This window comes from Ipomoea nil, unplaced genomic scaffold, assembly GCF_001879475.1.
Source record: "Ipomoea nil cultivar Tokyo-kokei standard unplaced genomic scaffold, Asagao_1.1 scaffold2957, whole genome shotgun sequence".
NCBI lineage: Eukaryota > Viridiplantae > Streptophyta > Magnoliopsida > Solanales > Convolvulaceae > Ipomoea > Ipomoea nil.
Genome location: NW_017619385.1, coordinates 3729080 through 3748657, shown reverse-complemented (window position 1 = coordinate 3748657; position 19578 = coordinate 3729080). Strand labels below are relative to the sequence as shown.

Here is a 19578-nt window from a genome sequence, read left to right as displayed (position 1 = left end):
AAGAAAAAGATTTACAAAGAACAATACAACTACAACGAATAATGAAAATTGTCCGATTTGTTAGAGTGGTATTTTCATTATCCACTGGGAATCAATCATTCCTAAAGATTAATGCTCCATTCAGAAACCATACTGGCGGTAGCTTTATATCGTCAATTGTTGCCAGCAATTGTCCATCGCTTCACTATATATATTCTCACTGTATTTGCGTAAATTGAAAGAGAAAAGACAAAAATGAATGTTCACAGCAGATGATTCAATGGATTAAATCCTTGTTGTATGGAGTGTATGGTTACATGTCCACCACATGATTAATTGCGCACTACCCACAACAAACATATATATATACGCGCGCGCGCGCGTACACACACACACACACACACACACACACACACATATATATATATATATATATATATATATATATATATATTCAACTCATTGTGGGGAGTGAACAATCTGACAATATATATAATAATGTGCGCATATGTTGTGAACATCACTTCAACATACACGTATTACGTATAGATTTATATCATGTATAAATTATTTAACATGCACAATTTTCAATTTCACTCTCTTTATTACTTTTTCATTGTCAGTGGCGGAGGTACATGGTTATTAGAGGGGGCCTTCCCCCAAAAAACAGTTTGTTAATAGTATATTGTTTTGTTTTTTCTTGCCCCCCCCCCCCCCCCCCTCACCAAAGCATCTGGAGCAGTAAAATCGTGAAGAATAGATCTGTCATTTCGAAGAATGAAGTCAATTGCTAGCTCTATTGGTGTTTTAGGAGTACAGCAAAAATCAAATAATTATAAAGAAAAAAAATCAAAATATGGACATTAATTAAACTTAAATGTATAATAATTAATAATATTAACTAAAAATAAAAAATGTGAGAATTCATCTTACTGTATCGTTTCTTGCAACACGAAAGCATCGATCCATTGTGATGCAATGGTTAGCCTCTTTGCTATTCGGTTTCTGAAATCGCCGAGTTTACAGCTTTTCGTATGAATCAGCTGCTATAGCAAATTGATATTTCTTCCCATTACAAAAATAAATAAATAAAATCTTAGAGTGCTAGTTAGGAGCAGAGAAAGAAATGGATGAATAGGAATTCATGAAACCTTTGGTCGTAGATATTGTAGGGAGTGTAACTATAGTCGGGGAAGCAGGAGTGAATAGCCAGCTCCCGTATGGGGTTAGATTGTTGGCCGCCGATGCCTGCAATCCAACTAGCACCGAGCTCCACATTCATGCCGTCGAATTCCTCCTTCCAAATCAACTTGAAAAATCTATAAGTAATTTACATGTTATCTGAAGGTAACCTACAAAATAGTGTAATTGCACTATTTTTTTAAGGGTAAGGTTCGGATTGGAGCTTTTTGAAGTTGGATGGCTTAATTGCACATTTCAGTATATTTGAATGATTTATTTGACCCTTACCCCACTAAATTTTATAAGCTTGTGTTTTGAGTCACTGCTTTCCTAGCTCTGGAGTTGTTTTTTCCTCTATCATTTGGTTCTAAAAGTACTTCAAAAATGCGTATAATCAGTCTCAGACTCTCAGACTCCAATTAGTCATTTGAATTTCATATTATTTTAACCGTATAAGTTTGACACATACTATGTTTTATTCATTCTTATGATTTGTAAAGATTAATTACCTACCATATTTGAATGTTAAAGTGTACATACCTTAATTGAGTTGTCAATTTGTAAAAATTTGCAAATTGAATTTATGTTATGTGAAACACATAAAGATTCATCTCGTCTAGCCCAACTGACCTATCGACCAAAGCAAGATCATCCAAAATAACACGGGCACGACCAATATAATCAGCAACTGTGGAATTTCCCTGGCTCAGAGACTGCAGTTGTCCAAGGAGATTTAACGAGCGAGCGCGAGATGCGGAAGCCAAAGATTGTTCAATTGACTCCCAAACCTCCCGTGACGTACGACGACCAACAACGAGGTGCATAACTTCTTCACTGAGAGAAGAAATCAACATAGACATAAGAGCCCCATCATGCCGAAACCATGTTGCATGATTGGGATTTGGCGTCGGCAAGCCTCCTTCGACGGCGGGAAGGAAGGGCGGCGGACTGGGATTAGTCCCCTCAACGAACGACATGAAACCATGTCCATAAAGAAACGGTACGACTTGAGTTCTCCAAAACAGGTAATTCTTATGGGTGAGCTTAATATTCACAAAGTGATGAGCAGTAGAAAGCGATGTAATAGCAGAGCTAGCGGAAGACAAAATAGGAGCATTGGAAACGGTCCGCTCGAAGGAGTTAACAGACCCGTCAGCCATTATAGAAAAAAGGAAGAAAACCCTAGCTTAACTGATACCAGATGAGAACTGAGAGATATTATATTATATGAACTATAATTACAACTATACATAGAGGGTGTATATTCAAGAGCAATCATAGGAAGACTAGGATAGGAAGTCATATAATGACTCAAATACAAAGTCCTTATACTAGTCCTAATAAGGATCACACTGACTAATATTTGAAAAGTTTTACTGTGCTTATCGATATTGGACCTATTGATACTAAGGGTGTGTTTATTTCAATTCATAGGTTTGCACATTAAGAATAGGAATCAAAATCATAGTTAGTGTTTGGTTGACAATTTTTTAAAACACAACTATGAGTTTTGATTAGCTTTTCAATTAAAAATTTAATTTCCTAATTAAAAATGAGTATCATTCCATCTTATTGGTAATCTAACTTTTAAGTTTGGATTAATACTTTTAAATTTTTGTTTTGATTTTTTTTTTGTTCATATTGATGCTTTGAATGTCATTATATTAGGATCAATTGTCTTTGATTTTTTTATTTTCATATTTTTAAAACATTTATTCTCATTATAGCGTCATACACAACAAAATATCAATATTGGTAATCATTCCAATTTCACCCTACCACCAAAGGGGGCGGAGCCAGGATTTGTTGGTGTGCGGGGCCGATCACAATTTAGGAGATAATAATAAAATACATTAATATTCATTTAACATATTCCAAAATACATCATTATATTACAAATCAACTAAAATTTAGAACGTCTCTCTTGCATGTCACGAAAATCATCTATAGTTGAATATATACTAAATTGTTTTGCAATTTGTTTTTCAATGTATACTAAATTCTATTAAACTTTTAAACGTCTAAACATACACTCCCGAGTTCACTGCAGTTGCCGTCGTCAACTGAGGAAGCGAAAGAGAGAATTTCTCCATTTAGGCATTTAACCCAAGTTCACCGCGGTTGTTATTGTGAAGATTGATGAATCCATCTCCAACAAAGAATAATTCATAAAAAAAAATTCAAAGATTTAAAGAATAAAAAAGAAATAGAAAATAACCTATAGACTTGGTAGTGAAAAATTGAAGATTATATGTTGTTGCGTACTGCGTTTCTGGTTTACAGGTTTAAAATTTGGATGGTTTGAGTATTATAATTGAAGAGAATACTTGTTGCGTACTTGGAAGCTTTCTTGGAGAGTTGAAGGGGGGAAAACATTTGGTGAGTGGATGAGAGAAAGGGAATTCAAAATCACATTCAGTTAGTGAGAGATTACAAGATAGAGTTCTATACGAAACCTACCACTTAACTCTCCTAAACTATAGACTAGAATTAACTAACTAATCTATAGCCACAAACATACAAAATATATATTATAATATAATAATAACATTATTACTAACACACCCCCTCAAGCACAAGGTTGGAGGGTGACAACATTGAGCTTGCCTTGGAGAGTCTGAAAACGCGGTGCTGGTAGCGGTTTGGTGAAGATGTCTACCAACTAATTTTTCGTAGAGACAAAGTTGACAATGAAGTCCCCAGAAGCGACCTTGTCCCGGACGAAGTGGTAGTTGATTTTAACATGTTTAGCGCGGGCGTGAAAAACCGGATTAGCAGCCAGATATGTAGCCCCAAGATTATCGCACCACAGAGTTGCCGGTTTGCCAGAGTGTAGTCCAAGTTCCTGAAGTAACGAAATAACCTAGGTGACCTCCGCAGAGACATCAGCAAGCCATTTGTACTCAGCCTATGTCCAAGTTCGAGCAACTGTGCATTGCTTGCGTGATAACCATGACACCAGGTTACCCCTGAGAAAAACCGCGTATCCACTGGTTGATTTTTGGTCAACCGGACAACCTGCCCAGTCGGAATCAGAGAAAGCATGAAGATCGGAGGATGGTGACGCTGTTAACCGTAACCCGTAGTCCTGTGTCCATTTGACATACCAGAGAACCCACTTGAGTGACGCCCATTTATCTTCGGTAGGAGAGTGACGGGAGTACCTGTCACTGTGAGGGCACTGGCCATCTCTAGGAACTCCGGCCTGAGACCCCGGAGCACGTACAGCATTTGCTCGTCCAGAGAAAGTGGCCGGCCGGCGAGCGACAACGCCTCAACGATCAGCTGTGCCCTTCCCAGGTACTCTGCCAGTGTATTGTTTCCTTGGCGGAGGGTGTGAAATTGCCCAAGCAGGTTCAAGCATCGGACTCTCGTCGACGAAGCCAAGGCCGACGTGATGGACATCCAAACCTCCCGGGAGGTGTTCCTGCCAACGGCGAGGTGCATTACCTCGTCGGAGAGAGACGAGATAAGGAGAGATAGGATCGAGGCATCATGTTGTACCCATAGGGTGTAGGCTGGATTTGGGACAATGGAGGGGCCAGATGCGGTTGCGCCGGAATCGCCAGGCTATTCTGCGGCGGTGACGGTGACCGGAGGACATGGGAGGTCTCCGTCGATGTACCCCAGCAGCCCTTGCCCGCGAAGGAATGGTATGAGTTGCGTACGCCAAAATAGAAAATTTCGGGTGGTTAATTTCATCGACACGAAGTGATGAGCAGCGGTGAGTGAGTTTGTGGTGGCCTGAGCGGGGACGGTGGTGGTTGTTACCGTACGCTTGGAAGAGTTTGTCGACATGGTAGGTTTTGGGAGAAAAATTAGGATAGGGAAAAACCTAACGCTAACTAATATCAGATGAGAGAAGGGAATTCAAAATCACATTCAGTTAGTGATAGATTACAAGTTAGAGCCCTATAGGAAAGCTACCACTTTAACTCTCCTGAACTATTGACTATAATTAACTAACTAATCTATAGCCACAAACATACAAACTATATATTATAATATAATAATAACATTATTACTAACAAGGGGGAGCCACACAATAACCTATTATAATACTAATAATTTTTTTTTTATGGGGAGGGGCCAAGCTGCCAAATAGGCGCCAATGCCCATGCTGCTCTATACTAAGTTTCATTACTAACACAAAAATAAATTTCTTTTGGGGGAAGGGGCGGGGGTGGGAGGTGGGGTGTGACACCCCGTAAATCTAAACACTAATTGAGGATTAATTGAAGAATTAATCTAAATTTCCTTGCTAATCCATTTCTAAAAATCCTGAAATTTGATAGTCGAGGGACTAGATTTTGACTAGTCACTTAAGTCAAAAGGTTGTACCTTGTGCTTCTTGAGTTGTGCCCTTGTTCCCTTGTCTTTCCAACATTAGTAAGGGTAATAAATATATCTTTTCACCTATGAATTGTGGTTCAAGCTGATGAGAATGGAAGCGATTAATCATTCAGTTACAGAATTGAGATAACCTTAATACACTTAGAGAGAGAGAGCTATCTAATAGGCTATTGACTAGATCACTAACAGAATGTACATAAATAAATACATAACAATAATATAGTCTAATACTCCCCCTCAAGCACAAGGTGTGTAAGCAACCACATTGAGCTTGTCACGAAGAACAGTGAATAGTGCTGCTGGACTACGAAGCGGGTGTTATAATCTACGAAGAGTACAAAATATCGCGAGCCATCTGCGGAAAGAACAGGTGCGGGGCCCCAAATATCAGTATAAACAAGATCTAAAATATTATTGCTAGACTTGGTTACCCTATCTAGCGGGAATCAAGAGGATTTCCCAAGTTGACACGACGAACATAAATCGGGGATTACATTTTTATTTGTTTCAACCGGGCATTCCCGTAAGACGCGTTTGAGGGCTTGATCATGTGGGTGACCGAGATGCTGATGCCAGGCCGAGGACGAGGCACGAGCAGCGACGAGCGCATTATGTGAGTTGGAAACTGACAACGAGTATAATCCTCCCGAGCTTGGACCTTTAAGAAGAACCGACTGTGTGGTGGAGTCCTTCATAACAAAAAAACTCGGGTGAAACTCAAAAAACAATTATTATCTTTTGTAAAACGATTTACAGATAATAAAGAGACCGACAACTCAGGGATATGTAAAACGTTAGATAATTTTAATGGTTTAGTGCCCGAAGGAATAACTGCATGTCCCACACGTGAGATCGCCAAACCTGTGCCATTACCCACTCTGAGGACAACGTCCCCGTGATACTCCTCGGACTGCGAGACCACGCCGGAATCTGGAGTAGCGTGCGTGGAGGCGCCTGTGTCCGGCAGCCAGGACGTCACTGCCGACGTTGCCCCTCCGTCTCCAGCGACTGCCACGTGCGCCTGGGAGGGTGGCGGTTCGGAGTATCTACGATAACAGAAGGCCGTCGAGTGGCCTTGCGACCTGCAGATCTGACATCGCAGACCGCCGCTCCGACCATGGCCATCACGTCCTCCTCGCTGGTTGCCTCCGCGACCTGCACCACCGCTGGACTGACCACAGCCGCCATTGCCATGCTGTCGTCCACCCCGGCCGGCATACAACGCCGAGGGAACACCGCCCGTCGTTGCCGGCTAGTAGACCGGAAAATCATTCGCGTATTGTTGTGCCTGTAAGTAATCCGCCAGCTGCAGGATCATCACCGGCGTACCAGCGACCGCCAGGGAAGCTGCCATCGATCGGAACTCCGACCGCAGCCCCCGGAAAATGTATAAATTCTGCTCCGACAACGTCATCGGTCGTCCGGCGAGCGCTAGGTCCTCGACCAGATGTTGTGCACGCCCGAGATACTCCGGTGTCGAGCTATCCCCCTGTCGAAGCGACTGGAACTGCCCCATGAGATTGAGGCAGCGAACCTGTGAAGAAGAACCAAGTGCCATCTCCGCCGCAAGACATACTGCCTGGGAAGTCGTCTGGCCAAGCGTGAGATACATCACCTCTTCCGAGATGGACGAGATGAGAAAGGATGGAGGCATCTTGCTCGATCCACGCCTCGTACGCCGGATTCGGTGTGGTGGAGGCGGCGTCGTCGGACTGCTCAGCGACGGTGAGTTCGACGAACGGAGCTGGGCAAGGCCGCGATCCGTCGATGAAGCCGAGTAATCGCTGGCCGCGTAAAAACGGGATAATCTGGGTCCTCCAGTATAAATAGTTCCGATGGGTGAGTTTTAGTGGCACAAAATGGTCATAATTATACATTCAGAATTGCATAACTACGCATCCATAACTTCATAATTATACATTCAGAATTGCATAACTACACATCCATAACTTCATAACTATACATTCAGAATTGCATGCATAACTACACATCCATAACTTCATAACTATACATTCAGAATTGCATAACTACACATTCATAACTTCATAACTATACATTCAGAATTGCATAACTACACATTCATAACTTCATAACTATACATTCAGAATTGCATAACTACACATCCATAACTTGATAACTGTACATTCAGAATGTGAAATTATAACTTCATTACTATACATTCAGAATTGCATGCATAACTACACATCCATAACTTCATAACTATACATCCAGAATTGCATAACTACACATGCATAACTTCATAACTATACATTTATAATGTGAAATTATAAAATTATGAACATATGTCGTTTAGGTAACTAATGACAATCAAAAATGATTTTTTTTTAAAGTAAAAACGACAGTATTTTTGTATCTGTGTGCATTATACATGGTGCACAGTATAATTTGCCAAGAGAAGGGGAAAAGGAGGAAAACAAAAACATTAAAAGAAGTAAAAAGAAAAAAAAAATCATCTTTGTGCGCCCAACTGCTCAGCGCACCATGCCAACATGATTTTTCCTCGAAAAATTTCCACGAGACCCACAAAAACTTTTCTTTTTTTTTTTTTTTTTTTTTTTTTTTCCAAATGTATATCTTCTCTCTCCTCTCTTTTCTTCCTTCCATTTCACCATTTTTCTCATTCAAACAAGCAAGGAAAAATAAACTCCTAAAATCTAATAATAGAGATACTTTAATTGGATGTTTCGTTGGCATGGATTTTAATTCCTTTGCAATGAAATTCATCATCCATGTCAATTACAATGTTTGGTTGAATGAATTTCAATTCCATCAAACCATTGAAATACAATTCATATACCATTCTCACTCCGGTGTTGTGGTGTGCAATCGATTAATCGAATCGTTTTAACAAAAATTTTGAAAATTTTAACCGTTAACCGAATCAAATTTTGTATTAGCGAATTAATCGAACCGAAGTTTTTTCCGGTTAACTGATTAACCGAACTTTTTTTATGCTAAAGTTTTAAATCCTAAAAATAATACCCATAATAATAAATCAAATTAAGCTAATACATATAATAATAAATCCATAAGAAAATATACAAAAACAATACCATAACAACATTACATATTTATAGTGATTTTACATATCAGATTATTTATATATATATATATATATATATATATATATATATATATATAATTGGGAAAATGACACTTTTTCCCCTCGAGTTATATACTTATAGCACTTTTTCCACCTGACTTATTCGTGTAAGTACATTAGCCCCCCTCAATTATTTTAAAAGTGGCGGTTTTTCCCCTTGATATATTAAATTGACATTTTTACCCTTAATGTTAACATTTTATTTATTTTTCTTCTCCAACAAATTATTGCGTATACGTAGGGATGACCACGATTCGATTCGAATTGAAACGGACACTATAGCAATTGAATTAAAAGTTTTCGATTATGATTCAGATCCAAAACCCAATATTTGGATTTCAGTTTATTAAAATTATGAATCGAAAAAACTGGATCTTGAACCGTGAACCGGCAGTTCCGGATCCGGTTCACAATTTTGAACCGTCTTTATTTTAATTTTTTATTTATTTTAAAATAGTCTAAATTCAACAATAAATGTATTTTATTTTTTTCAATTCGGAACATGAACCGGCCGTCCCGGTTCGCAATTTTAATAAACTCTAAATATCGGGTTTCGATTCTAAATTGTAATTAGAATATTTTGGTTTAGTTGCAATAGTTTCTGTTTGGTTTGAACTAAATTGTGGTCATAATTTGTTAAAGAAGAAAAATAAATGAAATATTTATTTTAAGGGTAAATATGTCCATTTAACATTTCAGGGGTAAAAACAACCACTTGAATAATTCAATGGAAAAAAGTGTTATAAGTATATAACTTAGGGGGAAAGAGTGTCATTTTCCCTATAAAATTTCGGTTAACCATTCGGATAACTGACAGTTTCGAACAGAATTAACCGTTAACCGAAATTTAAAAAATGTTTAACCATTAACCGAATCAAAAAAGTTTGATTAAAAAATGGTTAATCGAACTTTGTTGGTTCCGTCGGTTAACCAAAAATTTACCGAAGTTTGCCCACCCTACCCCAAGAATTCCAATTCAGTCGTGGATTGCAAAGGAAAAATGAAGAAATTTACAAATTTACCCTTTATTATTATTATTATTATTACTAGTATTTTCACCCGTGCGATGCACGGAATGGAATTGTTGTAATATATTAAGAATAATAATACAGTATAGATATAGATTACAATACAAATTGTATTACACTATTTTATAATATTATAATAGAATTTTAACCCAGAATTATTGTACAAATGAGAAAGTAGAAATCAATATATTTTATTAGGAAGACAGATTTTTTAGAAATTGGGCGGGAAGTTAAAATTTGAGGATTTTATTTTTATATATAGTATATATTACAATAGAAATTATATTACACTATTTTATAATATTAGAATAGAATTTTAACCCATATTGTACGAATGGGAAAATATAAATCAATATATTTTATTAGGAAGACAGATTTTTAGGAATTCTGCGAGAAGTTAAAATTTCAGGATTTTGTTTTTATATATAGTATAGTTGTCCATCGCTGGTACTTCGAATCGAGGGAGGGAAAAAACAACTAAATTACATATTTACTCCGATTATATATAGTATAGTTGTCCATTGCTGGTACTTCGAATCGAGGGAGGGAAAAAACAACTAAATTACATATTTACTCCGACTTAACGGTGTCGTACACTAACAGGGAACCACATGTCCGTTACGGGAGGGGCTATATGTGCCGCACCACATGTCCGTTACGGGAGGGGCTATATGTGCCGCACCGTTTTGATAATTGAGGGGCAACATTTACTTCACTCATAATTCATGGGTGACATTGATAATTAGCATATTATAAAGATGCATTTTTTACAATTTTCCCTAATAATAATAATAATAATAATAAGTAGAATGACAAAATAGTAATATAATTCACCATAGAATTACAACTCCACTAAGTTGTGGAATTGCAATTCCTAGGGTGCTCTATGGAATTACTAATTCCATAGTTGAAGGGAATTATAATTCCACAGAATTGCAATTCCCTCTAACTAAACCATAGAATTGAAATTTCATAGAATTTTGTAGCTAGAGATGAAATTATATCACGTTTCCCTACCAAACACCTCATTAGTCTTTATATCACTTTTCAATTTTCATTCGAATATTTCAAAAATCCTATTACTCCTTACCAAATAACGTAATTTAAATTTCTATTTTATTCTCACCTTATTAGTGTTCGTGCCCGTGTCAATTGTCCATTGAAAAATATTTTTCCTGAAGGGTCACTCCACAAACACAAAGGGGTGCCATCCACACAATCAATTACACAGTTCCTCTTGACTGCTATACTCCTTTTATCATTCAAAGGCTAACTAAAGCCAATTCATTCAATTTTTTCCTCTTCACATATACTTTTACGTACACACCATATAGATCGAAAGAATTTCTTACATCAAATGGTGCCATTTATGCGGAACACAACAAAAAGCTCTGTTCCTATAATCATCTAGAAATTCAATATGCAAAAAGATCACGATATCATTGTGAACAAAGAAAATTGAATTATATTTAGAAATTTAAAATTCTGGGTTACATTGTATAAATCAATGCGTTGTGAGTACAAGTCTCTGGGTGGTCTTCTGATTCTCCAATTGATGTCTTGAACACTCCACCATTGAAGGGCCTCCGGATTTCAAGTGACTTAATCTTCAAAGAAGGGCTTGTATATATAGCTTGTTCTTCTTGAAGGGCCTCCGGGTTCAAATGACTTGATCTTCAATGGAGGTTTGGATCAACATGCATGATTGGATTGGAGGAGGGGTTTTTACTTTCAGGATCACATTTAGGTTTGGATCAACATGCATAATTGGATTGGAGGAGGGGTTTTTACTTTCAGGATCACATTTTCATTGTGATCTCTGAGTAATATATATTTCTAAATGTTTACATGATTTTTTCCTAGGATGTCCGATTACATAGGAATAAGATGTCCTATTTATAGCGGTAGGATAAAAGAGTTTTGATAAACTCAAACTCTTTTGATATTATCTAATTAACAAATTAGATAATATCAATATTATCCATACATAAATTCAAATATACTAATATTGATAAATAATCAATATTTATCAAAATTTAAGTGTCTACAAATGCCCCCTCGAGACTTGCTTGTACACCACTTGAGAGCATATAACACTCGAAAGTAGGGGTGTAAATGAGCTGAGCCGCTCGCGAGTTGCTCGTGAGCAGTTCGGTCAACGCTCGGCTCGAACTCGGTCAAAATCGAGCTCGACTCGAGCTCGAGCAGCTCGTGGATTAAACGAGCACGAGCCGAGCTTAGGTATTGTAGGTTCACGGCTCGACGAGCCGCTCGCGAGCCTTATAATATATTATATAACTAGTATTTGTCCCGTGCGATGCACGGAAAATATGTTATAAAAATATACCCTTATGAGGTTTATTCATATATAAAATTTTTGTTATTTAATAATTATTATGTGTGAATTCCTATGATAAAATTATGAACATAAATATATTTATAATTAAAATAATATTTAAGGTGGGTGATTACTACAAATCTTAAACCATATTAAAAATTTAGTACATAGTATTTAATATTACAAATTTTTAAGAACTTAGTAAACTACAATTGACCTTTAAAGACCAAAATAGTAATTGAATTACAATTTTAGAGTCACCACGGATCAAAATTTTTAGACCTTTGAGATTTCTAACTCTAGATATAGCAACGTACAATTGACCTTTAAAGACCAAAATCACAATCTTAGTTCGAACATTGATTTTTTCTTCCAAATGCTATCGAATTAAGTGTGTAATCAATAAAAGATGAGAACTAATAATTCGAGAATATAATCTTAATGTTACTAAGCCTACTTCATGTCAATTAAGTTGGAGAGTGTTGTTGGATAGTATCCGATGAATCCACGAATAACGCATCTTTGTCTCCGTAGTCCTCAATATGCACATCAACAATCTTAAATATTAGACCACCTAGCTATGCCATATATTAATTTCAAACTTATGAACTTTGGGGTTGCATGAAATAAAAAGTATATTTTAAATTACTAAGGGTACATTATATATTGTATGTAAGGTACTTTCAATATAAAAATAAGAACAAATTGCACTTTTGGTCCTGTGACTATTAGGGTACTGACAATTTGAGTACGTGACTTTCAAAACTCTCAATTTAAACCTTTAACTACGCAATTATTAGCAGATTTGGTCCTGCCGGCCAATTTTGGCCGGAAAAATGTAATTCTTTTAAAATTATTTATTTATAAGGGCAAAATGGTCATTTAACGTCATTTCTTCTTCTTCTTGCGTCTGCTCCGTCTCCCAACTCTCCTCCTTCTTCTCCGCCGCTGGTTCCAGCTTTGTTCGTGATCGGAGACTCCGGCTTTGTTCCGGCGTGGAGGCAGGCCTGTTACAAGCCCCTTGTCGCTGATTGTTACATTAAAGGAGCAGAAGCAAAAGATACATTGATACATACAAGCTGCGGCAACCCTTATGGACCAGAAACTGGGGAACATAGTAAGAGCAGAATGTTCCCACAGAGTTTACATCATGTGTTGATATAAGACATATGATAAATTCGACTTCAACAACAATAATCCTCCTGTCTTTTATCCAGAGAGTTGAAGAAGATATAACAAGATAATATATATATATATCAACACACACTGATCCAACCCATCATGATTATCATCAGAATTATAATCTCAGAAGTAAATTAAAATTTTTAAAAAAGTGAATTCTCTTCAAACAACAGACTCATAACCTGACCCTTTTATCATCGTAGTTTAATTTTAGTTCTAAAGGATGATTTGGGATTTTCTTGTTTTTTTTTTTTTTTTTTTTTTTTTTTTTTTTGTCACCATCCTTTTTCCCCGGCAATAAAAAAAGGAAAATAAAAAATCAAGTAAATACTACACAATCAATTTGGCTTCCATTGATGATAAGGAAGCCAAGATGAGCCGCCGGCACCGCCGCTGCCGCTGCCGTCCGTCAGAGACATAGAGCTGTGCAGTGAAGATCGTTGGCTTCGGCATCGACGCCGTCTATCGGCGACGGCATGTTGAGGTCGAAAGGGAGCGGCTTTCTGAAAGAGGAGGAGACGAAGTTTTCGTAGTCCCCGTCTTCGACGACGGAGGAAGATGAATCGCAGTCGCTGTGGCAATCATCGGGAACAACCGGCGACGACCGGGGATGGTGGCGAGAAGGGATCGCCGGCGGCGTTGTCGTCTGTGGCCGGGGCGGCCTGGGCCCACTAAAGGACTCCTTTAAGCTCCTGTTACAGCGGGAGATGGGAGCAAGCAGTGGCGGGAATGGAAACCGAAACAGAGGAGGAGGTAGGTGCTGAAGCCTTGCTACGTTCCGCGTGGCAAAGCTGGCGGAGCTTGGTGGGGACGTACCAGATGGAGAGGCGGGGGTGGGCATTGAAGATGGCATCGACATCCCAAGTTTGGAGGGCAGCAATGGCGACAAGGGGCTTGTAACAGGCCTGCCTCCACGCCAGAACAAAGCTGGAGTCTCTGATCACGAACGAAGCTGGAACCAGCGGCGGAGAAGAAGGAGGAGAGTTGGGAGACGAAGCAGACGCAAGAAGAAGAAGAAGAAATAACGTTAAATGACCATTTTGCCCTTATAAATAAATAATTTTAAAAGAATTATATTTTTCCGGTCAAAATTGGCCAGCAATTTGGCCGGCAGGACCAAATCTACTAATAATTACGTAGTTAAAGGTTTAAATTGAGAGTTTTGAAAGTCACGTACTCAAATTGTCAGTACCCTAATAGTCACAGGACCAAAAGTGCAATTTGTTCTCAAAATAATGTATTTTTAATATATTAAAAATGTATTTGATATTCATGATCCCTACAATTATGTGGACCATCGTTCACACAATAATTTGCCAGTAGAAATTGAAATATAAATAAATATAATAAATAAATATATATATATATATATATATATATATATATATATTTATTTATATATATATATATTAGAAACTGTCAGTGGAAATTATTATCATTATTATTATTGCAATTATTATTACTATTATTGTTATTGTTATTATAATTAACAATATTATTATGGTCTTGTGAAAATTAAATGGTGATGATCACCATTTAATTTTCACAAGACCACATGACTTTATTATATATAGGATAGGATATATAATATATAATTATATTATATTATATTTAGTATATAAAAATAATAATTAGGGGAGGGAAATTAAAATACTTTAATAATTATGCATGGATAAAAGTCATAAAATAAAGTAGTTTAAATTTTAAATCAAACAAGTCAAATTCGATATCAAAATTGAGCTCAAATTCAAGCCTAAACTCGAGCTCGAACAATCGAGCTGCTCGAGCTCGAGCTCGAGCAGCTCGACAATTGCCGAGCTCAAGCTCGAGCTCGAGCATCAGTTCACGAGCTCGAACGAGCTCGAGCTCAAGCTCGAGCAATGCTAACATTAACGAGCACGAGCATGAGCCTACCCTGGCTCGGGCTCGGCTCGACTTGTTTACACCCCTACTCGAAAGTATGTAGTGCAAGAAAGTCTCGACACTACAACTTAAAGATATAAGGCCGTTTCAACTCGTGCCAAGGAGCCTTGAAAGATATGAGGCCGTTTTTACTCGTGCCAAGGAGCCTAAATATGAGGCCGTTTAAACTCGTGCCAAGGAGTATCATTTAGCCTCCCCCGTTTCAAATTTCATATGGGGTTTGTCCCCATACCGGTTGAAAGTGCCTATGAAGAGATGAGAGGCAAGCCGTCCCACCGGGCGTGCCAATTTGTGAACAAAGAAAATTGAATTATATTTAGAAATTCAAAATTCTGGGTTACATTGTATAAATCAATGCGTCGTGAGTACAAGTCTCTGGGTGGTCCTCTGATTCTCCAATTGATGTCTTGAACACTCCACCATTGAAGGGTCTCCAGGTTTCAAGTAGTGGTTTAATCTTCAAAGAATGGCTTGTATATATAGCTTGTTCTTCTTGAAGGGCCTCCGGGTGGATTGGAGGAGCGATTTTTACTTTCAGGATCACATTTTCATTGTGATCTCTGAGTAATATATATTTCTAAATGTTTACATGATTTTTCCCTAGGATGTCCGATTACATAGAAATAAGATGTCCTATTTATAGCGGTAGGATAGAAGAGTTTTGATAAACTCAAACTCTTTTGATATTATCTAATTAACAAATTAGATAATATCAATATTATCCATACATAAATTCAAATATACTAATATTGATAAATAATCAATATTTATCAAAATTTAAGTGTCTACGATCATAATCTTCTTCGTCAAGATGCCTTCTCCAATTTGTTGCCCCTCTGCCATTCACTCTAAAATAATAAAAATAATAATAAAATAAAATACAGTGGACTCCACCCGCATGCAGCGCTGGAGCCGGAGTTTCTCACCGCCGACAATCAAGGACGGAGTCAGAAAATAATTTGAGTGGGGGGCGAAGTTTAAATAATTATAGAAATGTCAATTACAAAATATCAAACAACCATAATAACGTTAAAATATAAAATACCTTATAAATTACAATAGAATGTTTTTGATAGATTACACCATAGTTAGAGTCGGAGCCAAAAATATACTTGAGTGTGGTGAAAATGTAAACATATTTGTGACGGAATATGAAACATAATCAATTAGATAAAATAATTTGAATAACACTATATATATTCATAAATAATTTTTAATTTTAATTTTTTAGTTAGATCAAATTTAAGTGTTTCTAAATTAATTCGAATACAATGAAGTATAATATAAACTTGTATACTACATTAATTAAATGATTCATAAAAAGTAGAATAATTTAATTTGTTAATTAGATGATTTATAAAAGTACACTAAAAAAATATTTAATTTATCTTGGAAAGGAATGAAAGAGATAAAATAAACAGGTAAAGATAAGGAAAAGTGTTGTTAATGAAATTTGAACCTATATATGACCATACACTTTTTAATTCTCCCTCCGTCACATTTTATGTGTCTGGTTCAGTTACGAGACTTGACTGGAGTTATTTTTAATTCAATTTTTCATAATATATATTAAGTTTAGTATTAGTATACAAAATTTATATATTTAGATACTACACTAAAAGTACTATTAAACAGAAAAAATCAAATTTAATAATGAGTAAAAAATATTAAAGAAAATAAACAAAGAAGAAAGAGTTGGTTTGAACAATAATAAGACAGATAAAATGGGATAGAGGGAGTATCAAATTTGAAGTTCAACCAACTAATACTCAAACTATTAGCGTTTTAAACATAAATATAAATTTGAGGAGGGGGGGGGGGGGGGGGGGGGGAGTGAATAGACTCTAATCAATTTTTCAAAGTGACTCCTTTCGGAGCAATGCACAGCGGAAATAGTGTTTTGTCTTAGATATTCTTTGCACACTTTCGTTAAAGTGAAAACTTAGCGTTTGGTCGATATGATATGCAATGCACGAAAGTAATATAACGGAATGTAAAGAGATATGGAGAGAGAGATTTTTATAGTGGTTAGGCTGTTAACTAAGCCTACTCCATTCTTCTTCCACAACTCGTGAAAGGGTTTTCACTATCACTCCTAGTACAAACTACTTCAAGCTGGCTTCCTTGATCACTAAGCTGGACAGCCACTTGAAAGGTTTTTCAAGTCCACGAGTTTACTCCGCCTCTATCAACTTCTTCTTAAGTTGAGATGTTGGAAGGATAATCTGATGTTTCTCCAACAGGTTGAAGCCTTGTCTTGAAGTCTAGTTGAATCTTCACTTGAGAAATTACAAGACCGCTTCTTCAAGTTGTGAAGTATGGAGATGAATATGTCTTTGAAAAACTTCACAAGATCACTGGTTATGAAAAGCTTTAGGGGATGGAACTGTTTGAAGAGCTTTTCTTTGGATAGCAAGAGTGAATTAACCAGCACATTTTTCAATGGTGAAGAGAGGTATTTATAGGCGGAAAAATCCATCCGTTGGAGGGAGATGAAGATTTCAAACCTAATAACCAGTGAGTATTACCCAGTGGGCATTGGGCATTTAATGCACTTGTACTGTATAGTTGTTGGAGCTAAAAGCATTATGACTTTTGTCCTTGATCTCTGACAAGATGGTACAAGTCTTTTAATGCTCCTTGTCTTTTGTGAAGATCATTCCTAGGACACTTTTTGTCCGAATGATTTGCCCATCTGATTCATAGACAACATTCTCATTGCTTCAGTTAATGAGTGTTGTCTTTTACAAGTCTGTCTTTGACTTGTTGGTCGAAAGATTATCTTTCGTCCTTTGTCCTTTCTTCTTTGACGAAGGTTCCTTTTGTAAAAGCAGTTTATCCGAGACTTGTTCAATCCTTCTTTCGTCTGGAAGCATCTTTCGATCACTTTGTCATTTTCAAGTCTTCATGTAGATCTATTATGCTAGTCTCGTGCAGGATTTATACACCTCATGGGTCTGTTATAGGAGACTTATCTAAGAAACGAAAAATAGGGGTCTACAATCTAAGACAATTTGTATCATCAAAATCTAAATGCACTTGTTCCTAACAATATATATATATATATATATATATATATATATATATATATATATATATAAATAATTAGGTTCTGGTGCGGTTAGAGTGCCCAGGTGCGGTTTTGCGGTTTAATCTGGACCATTCATCTCGCTTAAATCAACGTCCAGAATTGTCAAAATTTAAAAAAAAAAATGCGGTGGCAATTTTGTAATTTTTGCATGTAGGTCAAAATTAAGGTGAGCGGATCTGTGATTAATGTGCGTGGGGTTTGTGCTTAATGTGCGTGAGGTTGTGCTTAATGTGTGTGGGGTTTGTATTTAATGTGCGTGAGGTTGTGTTTAATGTCAATAGTTGTTGAAACTTAAAATCTGTGAGTTAATATATTAAAGTGCGTGGGGTTTGTGCTTAATGTGCGTGAGGTTGTGCTTAATGTGTGTGGGGTTTGTACTTAATGTGCGTGAGGTTGTGCTTAATGTCAATAGTTGTTGAAACTTAAAATCTGTGAGTTAATATTTAAAGTGCGTGGGGTTTGTGCTTAATGTGCGTGAGGCTGTGCTTAATGTGTGTGGGGTTTGTACTTAATTTGCGTGAGGTTGTGCAAACGCTATCATTTGTGTTGACGCTACTCATTTGTGTAGACGCTATGTGTAGACGCTAACATTTGTGTAGACGCTATCATTTGTGTAGACGCTGTGTAGGCGCTATCTTCTTCCCGACACGCGTTTTTTTTTTTTTTAATTTTTATTGATTTGAGCCGTTGATCTAAATTTGATCAACAGCTCAGATCTAACCGCACAACTGCACGGGAAGCTATACCCGCACCTGAATCCTTCGCTATATATATATATATATATATATATATATATATATATATATATATATATATATATATATATATATATATATATTCAAATACAAATCCCCCTTAAAATACAAACTGTGAGGTCTAATTCTGGTTGTTAGATCTGATTGATGTAAGGTTGTGATTTATAGTTGTTAATTTTACCCTGTCCGATTTTTCCTCATGCGCGCTGTGTGCATGTAAGTATGTTAATGTGTGCAAGGGATCCTGGAGTGGTTTTATTTTTAGTGCAGGATTATTTAAAGTATTTCCGTCTCTTTAATGTTAGCGTGTCCGTTTTTTCCTCCTACGCGATGTGTACATGTAAGTATGTTAATGTGTGCATGAGCTAATCCCAGAAATTGTTGGCAGTGCACCCTGTCTTAATGTGTGCACGAGCTAATCCCATATATTATTAGCAGTGCGCCCGATGTGCATGTGAGTATGTTAATGTGTGCACGAGCTATTCATGTATTCAACTTCTACCATGTTTAAACCTCTTAACTATTGCTTAATATACTAATGATTTTTTTTTAAGTAGTATTCTCATTCCCATTTATACCTTTTTCTACTGTAAAAATGGATTAGTATTCAATTTCTCCTGGCC

General features: G+C 36.9%; 1 protein-coding gene across 1 annotated transcript; it reads right to left on the bottom strand.

The window, feature by feature from the left end:
* Positions 1-13272: 13272 nt before the first annotated feature.
* Positions 13273-14061, bottom strand: LOC109162843 (ethylene-responsive transcription factor 3-like). The gene has a single exon (XM_019311544.1). The coding sequence runs from the start codon at positions 14043-14045 to the stop codon at positions 13596-13598; it is 450 nt and encodes a 149-aa protein (XP_019167089.1). The 5' UTR covers positions 14046-14061; the 3' UTR covers positions 13273-13595.
* Positions 14062-19578: the final 5517 nt, after the last annotated feature.